The sequence below is a fragment of the Mchenga conophoros genome, linkage group LG3 (assembly GCF_057382185.1).
Source record: "Mchenga conophoros isolate Kocher_MC1m ecotype Shallow Benthic linkage group LG3, M_conophoros_male_GT1.1, whole genome shotgun sequence".
NCBI classification, from domain to species: Eukaryota; Metazoa; Chordata; class Actinopteri; order Cichliformes; family Cichlidae; genus Mchenga; species Mchenga conophoros.
The window spans coordinates 40,262,084-40,283,286 of NC_140528.1; the positions used below are offsets into that span (position 1 = coordinate 40,262,084).

The window sequence follows — 21,203 nt, forward strand, 5'->3', positions numbered from 1 at the left end:
CAGCTTTAGGTACCTGGGCGTCTACATCTCTAAGGACCTCACCTGGACACTGAACACCACACAGCTGACATCTTGCTTGAAACCCATAGAACCACATGAATAACACAGAATAAAATCTTTTAATGCAGATAAAGTTAATAGCTGGGGAAAAAGAACACGGTGTTTAAGGCACATTTAAAATAAAAAACAACAAGGAAACTTAACATATGTTTATTGTTATTGATGATTTTACAGGAAAATTGAATTTTAAAACTCCAGGTAAAAATACATACTCATATTTTAATCTTAGTTGTTCAGGTAAGTAAAAAAAATAAAGAACAACATGTGGATGTCCTCTGCTCTGAAGGGGGGGACCAGTTAGAGACCATCAGCTGGACGTCAGTGGTTGGACTGGTGGACTACTTCAGTGAAGAGTAGACGACGTCTGGCTCTGGTTTAACGTCTGAACACAAACACAGTTCAAACAACAGGAAACATGATTACAAGCTTTGTAGTTCAATCAAGACCTCCAGTCTCCATCTCTCTGCATCACACGATCCCAGTTCAGACTGATTACTGGGAACCAGCTCAGATACATATCACAAAGGTTACACACTGCTTTCATTTTAATTTAAAGTTAAATTAACAAAACCCAAACCTTAAACCCACAGAGCTGAAACAATCAGATTTGCATTAAAAAGTCCAATATATGCTGTTTTAGTTCACTTCATTGGTTCTTGGTGACTCCATGAACGATTTTCAAAATACATTTGAAAAACTGTTGACATGTAAAAGTGTGTAGTTCACCCCTCACCCAGACAGCTATGATAAGCTCCAGTTCCCATGTGACCCTTAATTTGACAACTCAAAAAGAACACAGCTTTATTGCTGGCGAGGAGGCGACACAAATAACAATACAAAACTAAACTGGGGAAAACTAATGCACAAGGAGACAGGGGGAGAAACACACAGCTATAAGGGCTGATGCAACAGTAACAATGAAAAACACAGGGCTTAAATACATTGAGGGAAAACGAGGGGATTGTGACACAGAAGGAGAGCACAGTTCTCCTTCTGTCTTAGGCTGGACGAGACAAGGGAGGCAAAAAAAAACAATGACACGAGACACAGACCTTCAAAGTAAAACAGGAAACACACTGACTGAACTCTAGACATGTAAACTTAACAGACTGGGGAGACACAACATAGGGACCTGAAAATGGGACAGAAAGGCACAGCACACACAACACGGGAAGCCATCACACAAAACCTAAGAACTAAATCCTTGACAACCATAACTGAAACCTAGGGAAATAACAATAATCAAAACAGTACAGCCAAGGACTCAGAACATAAACCATAATATGAAAGTACAAGGCTGGTCACAAGGACCCAGAATTTTTAGGTTTCTGTGTGGATGTAAAAATGCAGCACACTACACTTCACTGTGCCCTACAGCAAAGTTTAATAAAACATATAGAAAGAGACATGGTGTTATTGACTTGTGTTTGTTCATTGAAGCTTGTATATGATTTGTACTATGCTTGAATGAGAAACTGTCTGTTTCCACTCTGGAAGGAGATGACAGATAATCTATAATATCTATAATAATCTATCAATATTTACAGTGAAGCTCTTCATTTCCCGAGGAGCGTTACATGATACAGGGTTTAAAATAATCATTCTTTAACTTATACTGAACTTTTGTACAGCCTCTGGTTTTAATCTCTGCCTGAAATAAGGTGATTTAATATACCCTTGTTCAAGAAAACATTGTTTTAATTGGCTGCTGGTTTTTTTTTTTTTTTTTTGCCTGAGAAAAGCATATTAGGGATATATCACCTCTCTATAATACCATACAGATTATTGGGAAAGACAACATGTGAGCAGGCTGCAACCTCAGCTTTTGGCACACAGGAATTACTGTTCACACAATCACCTCATCATTTAAAAGGTTTGATGTGAGCATGGCCTTTCCAAACCAGTAAATGAATGCTTGGCTGCATTTGAATGGAAAGCAACTGTACCTCTTTTTCTCTTTGGTGTGGCAGCATAATTGTTCATAACTGATGTTTCCTGTTCTCAGTACTGAGTAGCCTGCAGCTGAATAAATATCTGCAGAAAAGAAAAACACAGAAATTACTTCACAACAACAACAACAGTACAGTGAAATAACGTAGCCATGATGGTTATACTGTATGCAGATTAACTAAACATCACCTCTGTCTAAAACTTCAGAGTTAAAGTAAATAAAAAGAGGGGAAACTGCAGTTTAATAGTTTAACTGCAGATTAATGCAAAGTTATGCCACTTTAATATTTTCACATTTTCATAATTGGTGCAAATATGTAAAAAACAAATATGCATAATCTATACATACAAGGTGTTTGTAAAGTGTTTTGTATGTTTGCGTGAGATTCCGTTTCCTAAGTCCTGATTGGTTGGTCAACCATACTGGAGCGAGGAAGTGGGTGTGGTCAGGCCACGGTGGCCCGTCCCCTACTGGACTGGAGTAAGCTGTTGGACGTCTACAGGTAACAACTAGCTGACAAAGCTTCAGTGACACCCCTTCTGTGTAGTGATGGGCAGATGAAGCCTCATGAAGCACTGAAGCTTTTCATCCAATTGGTTCATCCCAGCACAAAGCTTCTTGAAGCTTTATTTGCTCTAGCAGGACACCTACTGGACGTAAAAATATTAGTTGGCATGAATTTGAAGAGTGTGGCCTTTTGCACACAGCCTGTAAATGTCAACAACAAAAGGAGCGTGTAAAACATCTATATTGTAGTGATGGCAGTATACTGTGTATATTTATGCTGGCAGTATGGAAAATGATTATTTGCGGCAAAGTTCGAACCGCTTCCTGAACCAGTCACGTGGTACAGCCGGGCAGCGAGGCTTCGGACGTCATCATTTTCAGCTCCTCCCATAAATGAAGCAAGCCTCCATACGCGCTTCGCGGAAACGCCCCCTCCACTCGACACACGCTCCGAAGCCTCAATACAGAACGTCACATCACTACTGCTGTGGTCTATCCCCACAGTAGCCTCAGTGAAGCAAAAGCTTACTGCCGTGTTTTTCCTGAGGCAGAGTTGGACTGTGGAATTTTTTATGCTAAATTTGAGTTGGACTAGGTTTTTGCACCACCAGTGCGGAGCTGTTTCCTTCTTTGCACCAAGATTTAACAATGTGGTTTGCAGAACTGCTAGCAACACTAAAGAAGTGTTGACTGCTGCAAACTAGCAAGGATGGTGTGCTGTCAAAATACTCAAGCATCTTCTGCTGAGGCCTGCAACAGGTTAGTTTAATTATTTTCTTTGTGTTCACGTGAGCTGACAAATGTACATGCGGTTAATGTTTAAGTAATCCCTCCTGCTTCACTGATTTATTACCACCTGGCTGAATGGGAAGGGCTTTTGTTGTGTGTCTGGGGATGCATCATCTCCTAGCTTAGGTAAACTATTTTGTTAAGCTATTTAGCATTGCTGGCTTAATAGGGGTTTTATTTTCTTGAGTCAACCACCCACATATTATTGTTGTTTTCTTTTGTGGTGTGTAGTTTATTTGTGGTAAATAAATGCCACCATTTTCCACTATTTTCCTATTTTATTCCTTTTACCACCACTTGATTAAATCCATGGCTGCAACATAAAAATTCTAATTTATTGATTAAGATAGACCTTCTAAGTTGCAAACTTAATTTTTTTGGGTTGTGTTGAATTAATAATGTTGGTAATTACATTAAATTAATTTTATATGTAGTTTGAAATTCCAATGTTAGTGGGTTCAAAATAAAATTCAAGTTGTAATTACTTAAAGAAATTTAATAGATGACTTATTTTTTTCCACTGTAACTTCTGATTTCAAATTCCTTCCCCTACCGACTTAACTACCACATGTAGCTAATGCTAGCCATTCTAAACTTTAGCACAGGAGAGGATAAGACTTATAAAGTTTCATTTGACAAAAGTCTTCAGCTAGAGAGTGCAACTGTGGCTAGGAAAAGCATGGTTAAAGCTTTGCTACACAGTGCAATCTAATTTCGATCATAGGCTGATTTTGTTTTTCTTTTTACCAAAATTAGAAGCCTTTAAGCTGTGAACAGTTTTGTCAGAGGGATAACCTAGAGGCTTCTTTTTTCTGTCTGGCTCACCTATTTTATATCTTTATAAAACTTGCATGACCTATACGTAATATTACATTGATTTTGGTTAGTATTGTGATACAGCTTAAAGTAAGTATTGTTCTTGATCTTAAGAGTTGTAGCTATCTTTGTTTTTTTTTTTTTGTTTTTGTTTTTTTAAATCAGACTGTGTGAAATATTGTTAAATTCATTCCAATAGCATTATTCTGGCATAGGCTATGTGAATCTACTTAACATTAAGACTTTATGTAAGCAGTTAGTATAGTGTGATAATCTAGGGTCATTAGTGCTTTGTTAAGTTGGGACACAATTTTTACAAAATGGGCTGGGAGTGAACAATGTGTAAATTCGAAACCTCTGCAAAAACAGGGTTGCTAAAACATTAGAGATTACACCACGGTTATGGTGGGGAAGTCTCCCTTGTCTTCACCAAGATTGTTTTTGTTCCCTCAAAACTTGGGGTAGCCTTAGATCACTTCTATCCTCTTTAAATAATGTATTAGAGCATTCATTAATGCAGTATAGCTAATAGTCTGCAAGATTTAATTCTTCTGTTTGTGTGGTCTACAGATAAAGGAGGAGTTCAAGAGAATAACCACTGTAAGCCTTGAATGGCTACACTTGACCATTGCACCCCAAAACTGATGGATGTCATTTTATCAAGGGGAGGAGCTAAGGGAGTGAGAATCAGGCAGATCAAGGACATGCTGCTTGAGGTAGGACAACTATTTAGACTTTGGGTAGCTTTGAAATGCACTTTGTTGGCAGTCACCCATGTATTTTATACTCATACTTTATTTTTTCTTAAATAGCACAATACAATTGAAACACGCAGAGAAGTAGCCATCTGCTGCCTTATCACTTTCCTTGGAGAGAAGAAGGAGGACCTTTTCATGGAGTTTGGTGTAAGTAATTCAGCATTGTGTGTGTGTGTTCCATTGATCATCTGAATTCATTAAGATTCAGTAAGTATAAAAGTCTAATCTATAATTCACTAACCTATTTTTTTTTTTTAAATAGGTTAGTGAATTAACCTATTAATTCCTTAACTTAAGGTTGGCCTTAAGTTAACACTGAAGAACTTAAGGCCAACCTTGAAAGGCAGGTGATGAAAACTGCCATCATCAGTGACCGGTACACCCCTAGATCTAACCATAAGACTGCAACCATCGTGGTGGAGGAAACAAAAATCATGGAGGGCCAGAATTTCCCAAGGTGCTGTGTTTTGCTCATGGGCATAATATATGCTCTCAATCTGAGCGAATGCAAGGATCTGAAATATACTTTTGAAATTGTTCAGAAGCTGTTCCTTGACCTTGATGGAACCATCATTATGTTAAAGATGTTGACTCTGTTTCAAAAAGTGGTAACTGTTTTGAATCCTGTATGTGTAACATTGATCTTAAAGGTGTTTGCTGCATTGTGTAATAGAAAGATGCAAGATCTTGTAAAGTTTGGTAGGCATTGAAAGTTAACATTTACTGAACACTTGCATGGAAGTATTACTGTAACAAAATGTTTTCTAAGTAGATTTTTTACCAATTGAACACATTTGTTTCTGTGGTGTTAAATACATAAAGGCATATTCTATAACTTGGCTGTGATGGTATAGATCTAAATTTCTGGTTTATTTTCACTTTTTAAATACAAAGTGTTGAAATGCCTACAGTTAAAAGATAAAGTTTTTTGATAAAAAAAATGTTGAATTAATTCCTTAAAAGCTATTACAATAAAAAAAATAAGAAAGCTAAAATGATGATAATAATGATGAAAATCAGCAACTTAATATTTTAAATAATGAACTTTAAAAAATTGTTTTTGTAATTGCTGTAATTAATTACATAACACTTAAAATCATATAAAATAATGTGGAACAAGCAATTGGAGGAACATAATTTTTATGAGTAAACAACTTAAAAATATGTTTTAAGCTACCAAATATTACGTAAATGGTAATTAAAATCACCTTTGATTATGAAGGAAAAGTTAATTCCCCTAACTCAATATAGTTTGTTGGTTCAATCTGATTTCAACATAAGTTATCATAACTCAAAAAGAGTAATGGAAATTGTTTCCTTAATTTTTTTTTTTGTTGAGCTTAAACAATAATTTTTAGAGTGTAAGAGAGATATGAGATTAATAGTTTTAAAGTTTTAAAGATCACGCAATTGGCCAAGCTGCCTCACTCTGAACACACCTATTTGAGAGCGTGTGTGTTTTTGTTATTGATTGCTGTTAAAGAGACAAGAACCTGGGGTGATCCAATATCATGGCAAACCATGTAATAGTCAGGCTGGTCTACCATGTACATTTCATACTTTGCCTCTTCAAAATGTGAAATGTACACCCATGCAGAAGTTCCAGTAAGTTGCTGTAACAGCAGAGGTAGGCATTTCATTTCAAGCCAGTACAAAAATAATCATGAAAACAGACATAACACATTTACATGTATATACATATTATCCTCCTAACTTAATTGTTTCCAGTTATCAAGGTCCCTACCTGACTTCATCGCTTTAAATAAACCATCTTCACTGCTGGTAACTTCTGCATGCATGTCCATTTCATGTTTCGAAGAGGCAAAGCGTGAAATGGATACAGTGGACTGGCATGTCTATTTCACATTTAGTCATGATACTGGGTTGCAAAGGCAGCTAGAAAGCGTGGACACAAACACACCAGTTCAAGTCGTTGTGGGGTGCATCGACTTCAGGTGTAGTTAAATTTCTCAGGCGATGGACATGTAAAATTTAACTCTAAGACATCATTATATGAGTTAATCAAAAAGTTAAAATCTTTATGTAATATTTTTTCAATTTATTTTTATTTTTTTATTATTATTTTAAAAGGTATTGATTGGTTTATAAAGACAAATTATTTGTTTGGGTATATTATTTAACAGGTTGATTTTTGTACATTTATAATCTGAGTTAAATTTCAATAAAGGTTCAGCCAGTGTGGTTAATATTAAAATTGTTATAAGATCACTGCAAACAACAGAACATTTGTGGTATCTGCTTTACATTGAATCCAACACTAAAGCTAGTTTGGTCAAAACTGGGGTACCAGGTTTTGCAGACAGTATAGAGCAGTTAGACCACAGATGCAACGATTAACATATGTATGTAACCTTAGTAAGTAGCGTTTGCTTTTCAGTCTTCTTTCCTAACACTGCTACTGAGAAACAACAACTGCTGTAACTAGTTGAAGGTGCACGACAACAGATTTTTTTGGGTTTTCTGCTTTTCATCTAACCCACCACTCAACCTAGTTCGATCAAAACTGGTGTACCAAGCAGTACAGAGCAGTTAGAGCACAGCTAAAAAGACTGTGTGAAGATTAACACATGTATGTAACTTTTGTAAATAGCTCAAGCTTTTCATGGTCTTTGCATTTCTCAACACTTCTGCTGAGAAACAACAGCTACCCTAACTAGTTGAAGGTGCACAACCACAGATCTGACACCTTTTTCAGTGCAAACTGATGCTTCACCACAGGGCAAGTTCTCACGATATGAACTCTGTGCTTGGCCAAACCAGAACAGAGAAGTGTCATCAGCTTCAGACTACAGGAAGGAGCTGCTGTGGTTTTACATGCAGAACATTTTTAGGTAGTTTAAAAAGGACAAACTCCCTTTTGACAAGAAGAAAACTTCAGCAGAACCAGGCACAGGGAGGGCAGCCATCACCTGTGACTGGTTGGAGTGAGGGGAGGAAGACATTGTTAAGGACACGCTGTAGAGATAAAGCAGACACGTGTGAGCCTAATCTGTTCAGTTGTAGCACTGTGAACAGTTATAACACACCTGACATCTATATAAAACAGAACTGTGGCTGAGTCGATGTTATTAGTAAAGAAACAGATACATCAAGAAAAGAGTATGTGGTGGATGTCTTTGTCTGTGTTTTCAGCAGCTCACTCTGAGTTGTTTGTGAGAAAGGTGGATGTCAAAACAATTGAAGCTACGTCAGAGTCCTGACCCATGGGTGCATGAAGGCAAGTCCTTAACCTACTATGATAGAATTTAACAAATATCTGAGGACAGGAATTATAGTAAAGAAATGGACAATAGAAACAATCAGAAAGGGTAAAGGTGAAAAAAAAAGAACAATACACAAACAATTAACCAGTGACTAGATTTGGGCAGGTTTCACAGTTTGGAATATGCGAGTTGTTTATGCTCACTTAGTTGTTCAGGAAAAGTCAGTGATGAGAATTTGCTGAATATCTTTATTTTATGTTCCAAAGAAAGAAATCTGCCTGTATGTTATAGATTGAGTCTAATGTATATAACCTCAGGTCTGCATTTTGCACGACTGACCATCAAATCCTGATTAAAAGGTGGTGGTATTATTTGTAATTTAGCCACAGCTTAAAATTTCTTTCAATTTTTAAATTTCTATTGTCTAATGTCAGACAGACATATCACCACAGACAGGAGAAGAGCAGCTGTACCTCTCATCTGTGATATAATCTCAGGTCTGCATTTTACACGACTGACCATCAAATCCTGATTAAAAGGTGGTGGTATTATTTGTAGTTTAGCCACAGCTTAAAATTTTTTATTGTCAGACAGACAGGAGACCAATAAGAGCAGCTGTACCTCTCATCTGTGATCTGGTTTTCTTGTCTTTGATGATGATTCGACCATAACTGATGTCTTCTGTTCTCACTGCAGAGTAGATTACTGCTGCATCACTGTCTGCACAATAAAACACACAAATTGTTGGTCTAACATAAATATGAAACAGTAAAGTCATTTAAACTTTGAGTAAAGCTACATATGTTAAACTGAGTTAAGCTAATTATAAAAGGAAATTATGAATAAAACTATAGTAAGTTTACTTAATGAGAATATGAATTATTAATTTCTAACGCCTGATAGAGAAACACCTGCAGCTGACTTTAAAAACAATCATAAACAGGAAACTGTACGACTGCAGAGGTGTTAGCTTGTGTTAACCACAGACAACAACACCTGCTTCATAATATCCTCATAGAAATCTTTTCATGAGACATAAAATCTCTATGAATATAATCAGAACTTAAAAGTATTTTATAAAATTGGAGCTGAATAAACACAAATAAATAACCAACAAAGGACCTCAAATTACCGTTGTTTTGTTTTTTTGGATGTTGATGAGTTGATATTTTGACATCACTGTACAAGATGTCATCTGTGAGGCCATTTTCCACAGCTTCATCTAGTGAAATTATTAAAATTAAGAAAATATTTACAATCACAACATTTTACAGTGAAGAGTCCAAATAAAAACAAAAAATAAACGGTTTTACATTTTTAATGTGAAATTAAAATTTTAAAAATCATCAAATCATAATAAACATAATAAACATAAATAGCATAACACATGGATTTACATAACCACATATATTGAAAAGTCTGAGTGTCACCTTCAGGTTTCCTGTGAACACATCGTATCACCAGCAGAATCAGTAACACCAGTAGAACCACAACACAGACTGATCCAACAGATGACAACACAAAGAGTACAGGAGGAGAGAGTGATGGAGGAGAGGTGGATGTAGGTGGAGGTGTGGATGTAGGTGGAGGTGTGGTGGTGTGTTCCCCTAAAATAAAGCAAACACAGTCATTAAGTTGTCGTCACATTGTGAATGTTGAAAGCTGCAGAAACACAGACAGGTGAGTGTGTCACCTGTGACAGTGATCCAGCTGGATGGAGACTCTCCATGACCGCTGATGTCACACTTGTAGAGGCCTTCATCAGACCTGGAAACATGCTGGATGGTCATGTGACCTGTAGGCTGCTTCCTGATGAGGGAGCCATCTTTACAGAAAGCAGCTGGGAGGTTGGAGGGAGTGGTCTTTGTTTTACAGAGCAGAGTGACGTCATCTCCCTCCATCACAGGGAGGACAGGACTCTGCAGGATCACTGATCCACCTCAACACAGAGACAAACTACAGCATTTCATCCATTTACACACAGCTTCATCAACACTAACTCCACACACTCAGCTTACCAGTGACTGTCAGCTTAACCATGTTACTGATGGGACCCTCTCTGGACTCACACCAGTAAACTCCACTGTCATGAGGTGCTGTTATACTGATGTTACATGAAGAACCAGCTATTCTCCCCCACCCATCTCCACACTGAGTCCTCTGTCGTTTGCTTGTGTTTCTCCTCAGAGTCCATCCAGCAGAGCTGTCGTCCTCCTCACAGCTCAGAGACACAAAGTCTCCTTCAAAGAACTGAGAGCTGCTGGGACTCACAGTCAGACGAGCTGTGAGGGTTAAAATGAAAGACTGATGATCACGTCTTTGAGATCTTTACTGAAAGTTTTAATCCAAATGTGTAAAACCTGTCAGAGTTTATCAGGTTTAAACAGCTCAGCAGTGAGATCAGAACTAAAGAGAAATGACACTCAGGTTGATTTGAGGTGAACATAAAGAACAACTCCACACAAACAGCTGACAAACACACACATTCCTCTCTCCCTGACAAAATAATAAATAAAAAGTGCCTGAAGCTAAAATACATCTGGTAGAATCAATCCTTCAATTTTCTTTACCAATTTTTAAAATTAGGGAATCTATCTCAGCTTCTTTAACATGACTACAGGTAATTACAGAGTAACACAGAAGGACTAACATTCACACATACAGCCAGTTCAGAATCACCAGTTAACCAAACATGTCTTTGGACTGTGGGGGAAAACATACAGAGACACTGCAGCTGTGTGACACTTCTACTATTAGATATAATGTATACTCTGTTCATTACCAAATCTCACAACATCTAAAATTTTTTGGAGAAACTTCGTTACTGACATGAAAGTATTGAGACAGTTTTGTCTTTTTGATTCTCCTCTACCCCAGTTTTTATGTAAAATCAACACTCACTAATTATCATGCACAGTGACTAAACTTTGACTATACACACAACCGCTACATTTAAATAACACAGTAAAGTCATGTGTCCACTGTCCAGCTGTGTTGATATAATGAGTGAATGATTTGATCTTTTCACTGTTTCCCACTAAGGGAAAAGACTAAGAGTTGAGATGACCCGTTGTTTCAATCTCTATGTTAACAAACTTGAATAAAATTTTGTTTGCTTACTTAAAATGTTTTATATATGTTCATGTTTAAGTTTATTTTTTTAAATGGCAGTTTAAAAGTTTAAGTTTTACTTGCAGTCTTCTCCTCCATCATCAGTTATCAGGAGAGCAGACAGTCAAAGTACAAGAATTCAAACAAACACAGAGATTCTACTTACAGAGCAGACACAGCACAGATGTTTCCTTCATCGTCCTTCTCACTCATTTGAGCTTCTTTTCATTTCTGTCACTGACACCAAGTAAAGCCCGCCCTCTTCCTCTGAGCACCAGCTTTCTATTGGTTCAAAGAAAGTGGTGGGGCACTCACTTTTATTTATTACTTTGTTTAAAGATGCGAGTGTTAAAAATAATTAAAAATAAAAAATAAGTATAAGAACATCGTAGTGCCTTATGAATGAAAAAAAATACAAATTAAAAAAAACAGTGTCATATTATTTACTTGGCATGAAATGACTAACATGGCTTCTTTTTTATAGGGTATGGAAGAACGTGCCATCAGTGAGACTGTTGAAGACACCACTGTTTGAATTTATCTTCTTAAAGAGCAAACTTCAGCAGATGAACAAGAGTTGTCCTTGCAGGCATCAGGGTGGCGAAGAATTTGGATAATGTAGCATTTGCTGTGATAATGCTATTTGGACTCATGTATGCATTAAACCTTGCCTACCCTGCTGACCTTCGCTACAACGTTGACATTTTCCAGAAGGTTTTCATAAGTCACTTGAATTGGCAACATCAGCCTTTTGGTAATAACATAGATGGACTGGAAAACTGACAGCTTCAAGTTTACATTGAGCTCTCTCTTCACCACAACGGACCGGTACAGCCTCCACATCAATACATATGTCAATGTCACGCTTAGCTCCCCCTTCACACTCAAACTTCACTCAGGGCAGGAACTTGTCCTGGATTGCCCACTTCATGCTTTTACTGCTGAGAATTAAGCCCTTAGATTCTAGGTGCTAATTTTCATTCTTGCTGCTTAACACCACATTAATTAGAGTTAACAAAAGCAAAGCTGATATCCTAAGGCAACTAAAGTGGAGACGCTCCACTTCCTGGCTATGCCTTGATTTCCGTACCATTAAAATTATGAACAGAATTTGTGAAAAAAGGCAGCCATTACAGAGTCCAACATGGACCGGAAGAGAGCAATATGAGCAAATTCACATACACCCTTGGATATTTTTTTAAGGATGAAGAGCTCCAGTGTTCCACAACCAGGATGAAGACTGCATTGTTCATCTCCACTCTGAGATTCAACTAACAGACAGACACTCCTCTGCAGTACCCCGACATAGACGAAGTTAGGGAGGTGGAAAACTATGTGTTGGACGGCACTCTCTGGTGCCCATCTGCCAATCCACAGCCATCACCCAAGACCTCCACAGAATGTTGCAGAAAGATCAATCAAGACTGCAACAGAACATCCAGAGTTTTAAAGAATTCAGAGCACACCTTGTCCTCCTCACAAGCTCTTCCACCAAGCAGTTGCATAACTAGAACAGTGACCTTAACCCACTGATAAGCACAATCACTGGACACTGCTTCCATAGTCTCAGTACTCAGGGATCAGTCCGCCAGCGTTTCCACCCTTTGCCATGGATGAATGCCCGGCCATGAGGCACTCACCCACCGGTACCCTCCACAGGGCAAGGTAACCCTATCCTGGACAGGGTTAAAAGTTCCCTAGATCTTTCACTCATAGGGGTCTTCAATCACTCTTTGTCTGATCCCTCTCCAAGGGGCAGTCAATTTTACGTAAGAGAACCTAACAAGAGGGAAAACGCCCCCTGACAACATAGCCCGTGGGACATACTGATCCCTCCACTATGATAGAGTTGTGATTCAATGAGGGGCATTTAGAAATATTTCTTAATAATTCCTCTTTTTCTTGTATATTTTCCATTCATGATCAAATAATGAATTGCTGCATGAATGTTTAATAAGGCAGCTATGTTGGGCGAGTAGGTTAATCTTTGATGTCTAGTTTTTCATCTCCCAAGAATGTAATTCAACAGATCTCAGTGGGATATATACTGAACTTAGGGATAGAATCCAAACATCAATCCTTTCCAAGTAGTTTCAATTCAATACCAATATTAGGGGCAGTGTCAATACTATTGAGCTTGAGCTCTCCTGTAACAGTCATTACTCCAGTAAATTGCAGCAGATTTTAAGTGGTACTTATTGTTTTATAAAGCTTCACTGAGGTGTAACACAAGGGTCTCTGAGCTGATTCAGGAGATAAGCCTGCCGTGTCCGGTCTGAGTCACATGTTCATCAGTTTGTAGTTCATCTCTAAACTCTTCAGCTCTCTGGCTTCATGTTAAAGCTCTGAGTGTTACACTGTGAATGTTCCCAGATGGAGGAATGATAAATGGACACTCAGTGACTTTCTAGTCCAAGTTAACACAATTAGATTACTTTATTTTTTGTTTAGCAGACAAAAGTTTCAAATGTGAAGTTTGTAGTCAATAATAAAGATAAAGGTAAAGACTCACTTAAGAAGAATGTTTAGGCTGTTATTTGTATTTTAACATTGATAAGTTAATTAACGAAAATAAAATGTTCTGCCATGAAAGCAGCTGCTGGCTGGTTTCAGTGTGATTTAAAACAAAGCTCTTTGCGTTATCATTAACAAACACTAAATCGTTTCTGCTGCTGTGGTTTAATGCTTCTTTTTTTCTTTTTAGCCACAACCAAACCGGAAGAAGTCAAATTTTCCATCTGACATCTTAGTGAGACCCACAAAACCACACGTGAAAAATAAGAAAGAATAAAATTTTATTAAAGCAGAGAAACTAAATTGTTGCTGGGGAAATACAAACGATGGTCTGAGACATATTTTTGAATATAAATAACAGGGAACTTACTGTGGCCATAAGAAACATTAACACATTTATATTTTCATTGTTGATTTTGCAGGAAAAACACTTTTAAAACTCCAGTTAAAAATACATATTTGTGATTTTTGAATTGTAATATTCTAAATGAGAAAAAGACAAAGACAAATAACAGCATGTGGATGTCCTCTGGTCTGAGGTGCTGGGGGGACCAGTTAGAGACCAGCAGCTGGACGTCAGTGGTTGGACTGGTGGGCTACTTCAGTGAAGAGTAGACGACGTCTGGCTCTGGTTTAAAGTCTGAAGACAAACACACAATTTTAAGATTTTTTTTGTTGATTGTTACACAAATTTGGAAACTAGGGGGCGGTTGCTTTTTGAGGGACATTAGTTGAAAAGGATTCTGGGAAATCTCAAGTGTTCCTGGTGGTTTTTCTACAGTGAATATCTCAACCCCTAAATTATGTCAGGCTGCATAATTAATGCTGAAGCATAAACAAGGGTAACATTAGTCTGGGAACGAAGCCGCAGCAGAGCTGTTGGGACTTGAATCTGTTTTTAGCACTAGGCTTTCAAATTGAAAGTTACATGCTATAGCACAGAGTAGCAGCTTTTAGGAAAGTTGTTCCACTGATCATCAGCTAGCTTGCATCTGTCTACAGTTAAAGCTACAGAGTAGCTGTACCTGGGTCTCCTTGGTCTGATGGTTGTTTGTTTTATGACTTCTTCAGTTCTCACAGCTGGAGAAATTGCAGCTAGATCAGCATCTGCAGAATAAAACACATTAAGGTTACTGAAGATAAAACTGCAACAGTACTGGTTTGAAAAAAAAAATGTTGTTTGTAATGTTCCATTATAAAGGGACTTTGGGATGATTGTTATACACAACAACACCTTTTTACAGACTTATAAATACCTGTGATACACAAAGTGACCACGCAGAACTGCTTATGTGATATGAATGTATGCTTTCTTTCAGTGCAGTCTGACACCTTTAACCACAGAGCAAACATGTTCTCACAACATGAACACTCTCATTGGCCAGATCGGAACACACTGCAGTGAGAAGTCTCATCAGCTTCAGGCTACAACTACAGTTAACTAAAATCATCTTCAAGATGAATGTTAAACATGTCAGAATGCTACAGAAACTCCAAAATTAGGTTTTATTGAAATACTTTTTCAAAATATGTCTCCACGATCCTTCGTATTTTAAAATGAGCAGCTCTGTGTTGAAACACCTGCAGCTGAAGTGTTTTCTTTCTATCAGAAACAGGATGCTGGACGACTGCAGAGCTGTTAGCTTCAGTTAACCACAGACCACAAACACACAGTCCAGCTCACAGTGAACAACACTCAGTAAGTACAGAGTTAGACTTAAATATTGGGATTTTAGCTTTTGATCGGGCAAACATTTTTAAACTTCTGATCATCCCTCTGATTCTACATGTCCTCATAATCCATCAAAGTCAGCAACAGTCTTCATGAAACTATAACATAATACACAACTATTCTATTTTCCTTATCTATTTTCACAATGTAAAGCTGCACAAAAGTCCTTCTAGAAGCAAATTTAACATCTCAGTTATGTTGTATATGTTTCAAAGTACTACCTCTGTTTTGTGTGATTGGCTGTTGATAATTTGGTGTTTTGACAAAAGAGTACATGACATGAGTAATGATTTCATCTTCTTCAGTTTCTTCTTGATCTGTTGAAATGATCCAAAATAAACAATAATATAAGTTAAATAGCTAAAAAAAGATCACATTCAAGAAAGTTACTGTGATCATAATTAATGTGAACTTTATTCTACTAAACAAACTCAGACATGAAAGATCAGGAAGTCTGAGTCTCACCTTCAGGTTTCCTATAAACACATCGTCTCACCAGCAGAACCAGTAACACCAGTAGAACCACAACACAGACTGATCCAACACATGAAAGCACAGTGAGAAGAGGAGGAGAGAGTGATGGAGGAACAGCGATGGAGGTGGAATCAGGAGGAAAGGTGGATGTAGGTGGAGGTGTGGTGGTGTGTTTGTCTAAAATAAAGCAAACACAGTCACTAAGTTGTCGTCACATTGTGAATGTTGAAAGCTGCAGAAACACAGACAGGTGAGTGTGTCACCTGTGACAGTGATCCAGCTGGATGGAGACTCTCCATGACCGCTGATGTCACACTTGTAGAGGCCTTCATCAGACCTGGAAACATGCTGGATGGTCATGTGACCTGTAGGCTGCTTCCTGATGAGGGAGCCATCTTTATAGAAAGCAGCTGGGAGGTTGGAGGGAGTGGTCTTTGTTTTACAGAGCAGAGTGACGTCATCTCCCTCCATCACAGGGAGGACAGGACTCTGCAGGATCACTGATCCACCTCAACACAGAGACAAACTACAGCATTTCATCCATTTACACACAGCTTCATCAACACTAACTCCACACACTCAGCTTACCAGGGACTGTCAGGTTAACCATGTTACTGATGGGACCCTCTCTGGACTCACACCAGTAAACTCCACTGTCATGAGGTGCTGTTATACCAATCTTACAGGAAGAACCAGCTGGTTTTCCCCACCCATCTCCACACTGAGTCCTCTGTCGTGTGCTTGTGTTTCTCCTCAGAGTCCATCCAGCAGAGCTGTCGTCCTCCTCACAGCTCAGAGACACAAAGTCTCCTTTAAAGATCTGAGAGCTGCTGGGACTCACAGTCAGACGAGCTGTGAGGGTTAAAATGAAAAAATATTTGATTTGTTATACTTTTGTTAAAACTGTTATAATTCTGTAATTAATCCTTCATTTAATAATTTTTATATGTGAGCACCATCGTGACTATATGAATCAGGTCATATCAGTGAGCATTTCTCAGGTTTAAACTGTGACAGAAGAAGGTTACTGACCTTGGTTTGTTGTGCAGCTCAGCAGTGAGATCAGAACTAAAGAGAAATGACACTCAGGTTGATTTGAGGTGAACATAAAGAACAACTCCACACAAACAGCTGACAAACACACAAACTCATCTCTGATATATCTGCTCATTTTCTATTTAATGCCAGCAACATGTTTCTTTTTTTTTTTTTCTTGTGTCCCGTTTGGATCTTTAGCCATCAGAATTGTTGTCTTAAGGCCAAGAAAGATGCCAAGCGGATTTATTTTACCAAGTGGATCATCATGGCCTTGCCAAATTGGTCCATTTGATTGACCTTTATTATATTTATGAATTTATTTTATTTTCGGTTGCTACAAACGGGACAGCAACATGTTTCAATAAAGTTTGGACAAGAAAACACTTAAAATCTACCCATTTTCATAACCGCTTGTTCAAATTTCATGATACCATCAATGTATTCGCACATTTTGGACTTTTCATGATCCTCTACTCCAGTTTTTATCCAAAAAACAACATTTAAATTAATCATTATGTCCAGTGACTAAAGATTGAGTATAGACACAATAACCACTACTTTTAAATAACCCAGTAAAGTCTTGTGTTGACTTTCAAGCTGTGTTGATATAACGAGTGAATGATTTGAGCTTTTCACTGCCTGCTGTGTTTCCTCAACTCCTGAGCAAAGATAAAGAGTCAGTTCAGACCTGCAGTTGGTCCTCGTGGTGTTTGAACTTGAATTCAGCCTGATTTGTTTTTCATGTCTTCTCCTCCATCATCAGTTATCAGGAGAGCAGACAGTCAAAGTACAAGAATTCAAACAAACACAGAGATTCTACTTACAGAGCAGACACAGCACAGATGTTTCCTTCATCGTCCTTCTCACTCATTTGAGCTTTTTTTCATTTCTGTCACTGACACCAAGTAAAGCCCGCCCTCTTCCTCTAAGCACCAGCTTTCTATTGGTTCAAACACAGAGGTGGGGGACTCACTTTTTCTAATTACTAAAGAGACATCATCATCGAAGCTTTTTCATAAAATATGAGTTGCAACTTTTTGTCTGTTTTCCCAAAATACTTTAAAATAAAATATTCATTGGTTAACCAAATGAAAACAAAGTAAAAAAAAAAAAAAAATAAAACAAAGAAAGTTCAAAAGTCCTCTGCTCTCAGTGATCTGTAGTTTGGTTGATGAACAAATCCATGTCCATGTAGTGGACGTCCCCCTCAGTGAGAGAGGCAGATATGAGCTGAAACACAGGAATCAAACCAGGGACGCTGCTGTTATGGAGCTGAACTGGAACCATTCAGACACTGAGGCCCTCTGAACACATTTTAATTACAGCTGTGCAGAGACACACTGATGACTGACTGGAACACTATGATTCACATTTTACATTAACACCATCCTCACACATGGTTTATATTTGGCCACTAGAGGGAGATGTTGGACTTTAAACACTAACATGGATACAAGCAGCTCATCAAATTGAATATGAACGTAAACACGGATTAATTCAGTTTTAATGATGATCATAAAAGTGAAACTTGTTGTATCACAATGAGTATGCACATCTCAGCACTTCCTGCATTGTTTTAAATATTAAATTGTCAAATTTCTCTTTGCGTACAGTCTTCATTTCTTAACAATGCTTTTATTTTGAAACAATTAAAGGGAACTTAAAAAAAAAAAAACTTAAACTGATCTCAATTAGAATTAATATCTTATAGCTATAGAAGTTATTTTTGGATTGTATATCACCCACAAGAACGTTTTGCCACATCAGAGAATAGGGAGGGTGCAAGTGGGAGCATATTTGGCTTCCCATTATACAGCAACATGGCTCAAACGGAAGAACAGTGAATGACTTAGACACACAAACACTCAAACAAATTAATCGGGAAATCAGGAAGATGTGAAAACATGTTTTACATGTGCTTTGTGCTGAATTATTGATGGTTACAAAAAACATCCAATATCCGACACCTCAGCAAGTGTCTCAGAAAGTATGAATGCACTTTGAATAGCCTTGCTGTTGAATTCTGCCATATAAATAAACTTGCCTTGCCTTTAATAACTCCATGATCATGACAAGAATTCCATCATATGTTTCAGTCATGGTTTAATTTTGTGCATTTTATGATGAATACATGTTCCTCATGAACTGAATTCCCCATCCATCCATCAGCTCTGCAAATATTTACCATATTAGTTTACAATACAATGAAAATAAACTTCTGACCAGTCATCTGTGCAAAATGCTTGTAAACCTTTTGAAGTAAGCTATTCAATTTTTTTTAACAACTGTTTCATAGAGCAGTTTGTTGGCAGTAGCATTTTTGAATGACTAAGCAAAGCAAAAAAAGTTTGGATTTAGGCAGTGTTGTCTTTAACTTCACTGAACGCACGACCCCAACAATGAAGGTCTGATAGGTGAGCATGTTGGGATTTTGTAAAAAGCTGAAATGTTATTATCACATGTGTTGTAATGCGTGTGTGTGTGTGCATGGTATATGTAGAATCTGGTCCAGTGATTGTAGACTGAGGATTTCTATAAATGAGTGAACTCTAAACCTTAAATAAATGTGTCTGTTCCTCCAAACTCTGATTGGGGCTGCCACCCATGGTACGTCAGCAAATTTCAGATAAAAATAGTGGTACATCTACAGAAAATAAATAAACACATTTCAGACAAACATAAAATTTTGCTGTTTTTATTATCATTTGTCTGGGGCGCCCCAGGGTGGCTGTGGCTACAATATAGCTTGCCATCACCAGTGTGTGAATGGGTGGATGACTGGATATGTAAAGCGCTTTGGAGTCCTTAGGGACTAGTAAAGCGCTATATAAATACAGGCCATTTACCATTTTTTACCATTTATTTGCACATTTCTAAAATATTATGGGCCATTTATACATATTATTCAATTAAATTACACACACAATACAAAATATATAAGGAAAGATGTTGGCTTTAACTTTAGTTCATTATATTCCAGTAGGCAGTATTTTTTTTTTTTGGAACCTTTTCAGCTCAGTGTTAATTAGAAAGACTAATTCTTGCTTGACCAGACTAATTTCTTGGGACTTTCCAAGAGATGCTTGAGAATAGGGCTGGGCGATATATCTAGTTTTTTAAAAATATATTTTTATATATTTTATACGAGATATAAGATGTGACAATATCCTTTATATCGATATAATATATGTTACGTTATAATTATACTTGTGGAGCCAAGTTTGCCTCTCTTTCATCCACTTTTGTCTGTTACTCCTATTTTTCGTAATAATAATTTTTAATAGTTGTTTGATACTATATGTCCCCCCCTCTTTCTTGAGGGACTCTTAGCTTTTATTTAACATTGTCTCTGCTGTGAAATCTTTTTGGTATAAAGCAATTCTTATGTTTTTTTGTTTTTTGTTTTTACTTGTAATCTGGTGTTTAGGTTTCTTCAGTGAGACTAGTAATGTAGGTTTCTCTCACCCAGCGTCACCATGTGAGAAGCTCTGAGACATTTCAAACATCAGGATGTTAGTTAAAATTCTGTTTTTGTCGTGTATGCCAGTAGATCATAAAACCAACAACAGCAGCAAAAAGAAACCCAGCAGACACACTCAGACCAACTTTCAATCCAACAGATCCATCCTCCCTCTCTCCTCCATCCTCTGTGTCTGTTGGCCTCACAGATTTGATGTTCCTGGACCATGACTTGTGTTCTTCCTTATTTTATAATGTTTTTGTTTTCTCTTACTTGAGGCACGGTGTGTATCATGGAGGAATTGACGTTCACCTCTTCTGTTATTTAAGCCTAACATTGGCTTACTTATCAAACCATTGTCCATCCTGTGAAATTTCTTGGAATATATGCTATTATTTTAGTTTTTCCAGTCAGATCTTCTCCTGATTTTCTGGCTTCCTTTTCCAGCATCATCATGTAAGAATCTCTGGGACATTTCAAACAGGTTGCTGTTCAGCTGGCGGCTGGTATGAATCTTTACTCTGTTCTTGTTTACATTTTCTGTAGATCAAAAAAACTGAAACTGACTGCAGCTGAGATCAAATTTGCATCAACTGCTTTAATAGAGAAAGAGAGAAAAGAGACAACCCGGCTCAGAGGAAATGACAAGCAAGTGGGAGACCACACACAGGTTTTTAAAGGCTGTAAGACATATTTAATGAAAATAAGGTAACACAACGTAAACACAACACAAATGATGGAGAGAGCCAGAGCAACACAGCTGGTTCCG

General features: G+C 37.6%; 1 protein-coding gene and 1 long non-coding RNA gene across 4 annotated transcripts; one reads left to right on the forward strand and one right to left on the reverse strand.

The window, feature by feature from the left end:
* Positions 1-398: 398 nt before the first annotated feature.
* On the reverse strand, positions 399-17,862 carry LOC146578626 (Fc receptor-like protein 5). Of its 2 annotated transcripts, XM_085268963.1 has the most exons (7): positions 17,799-17,862; positions 16,969-17,004; positions 16,525-16,788; positions 16,200-16,445; positions 9,536-9,712; positions 8,727-8,825; positions 399-442 (listed from the first exon to the last, which is right to left on the reverse strand). In XM_085268963.1, exons 1-7 carry the CDS (start codon positions 17,827-17,829, stop codon positions 399-401), a joined length of 897 nt encoding a protein of 298 aa, XP_085125089.1. In that variant the 5' UTR covers positions 17,830-17,862. The 2 variants fall into 2 exon arrangements, with proteins under 2 accessions (XP_085125089.1, XP_085125090.1); XM_085268964.1 differs by lacking the exons at positions 399-442; positions 8,727-8,825; positions 9,536-9,712 and adding an exon at positions 15,908-16,113.
* On the forward strand, positions 2,981-5,782 carry LOC146578627 (uncharacterized). Of its 2 annotated transcripts, XR_014891570.1 has the most exons (4): positions 2,981-3,277; positions 4,694-4,839; positions 4,936-5,028; positions 5,179-5,782. It is a non-coding gene; the product is annotated as an uncharacterized LOC146578627 (long non-coding RNA). The 2 variants fall into 2 exon arrangements; XR_014891569.1 differs by having other exon boundaries at positions 4,936-5,782.
* Positions 17,863-21,203: the final 3,341 nt, after the last annotated feature.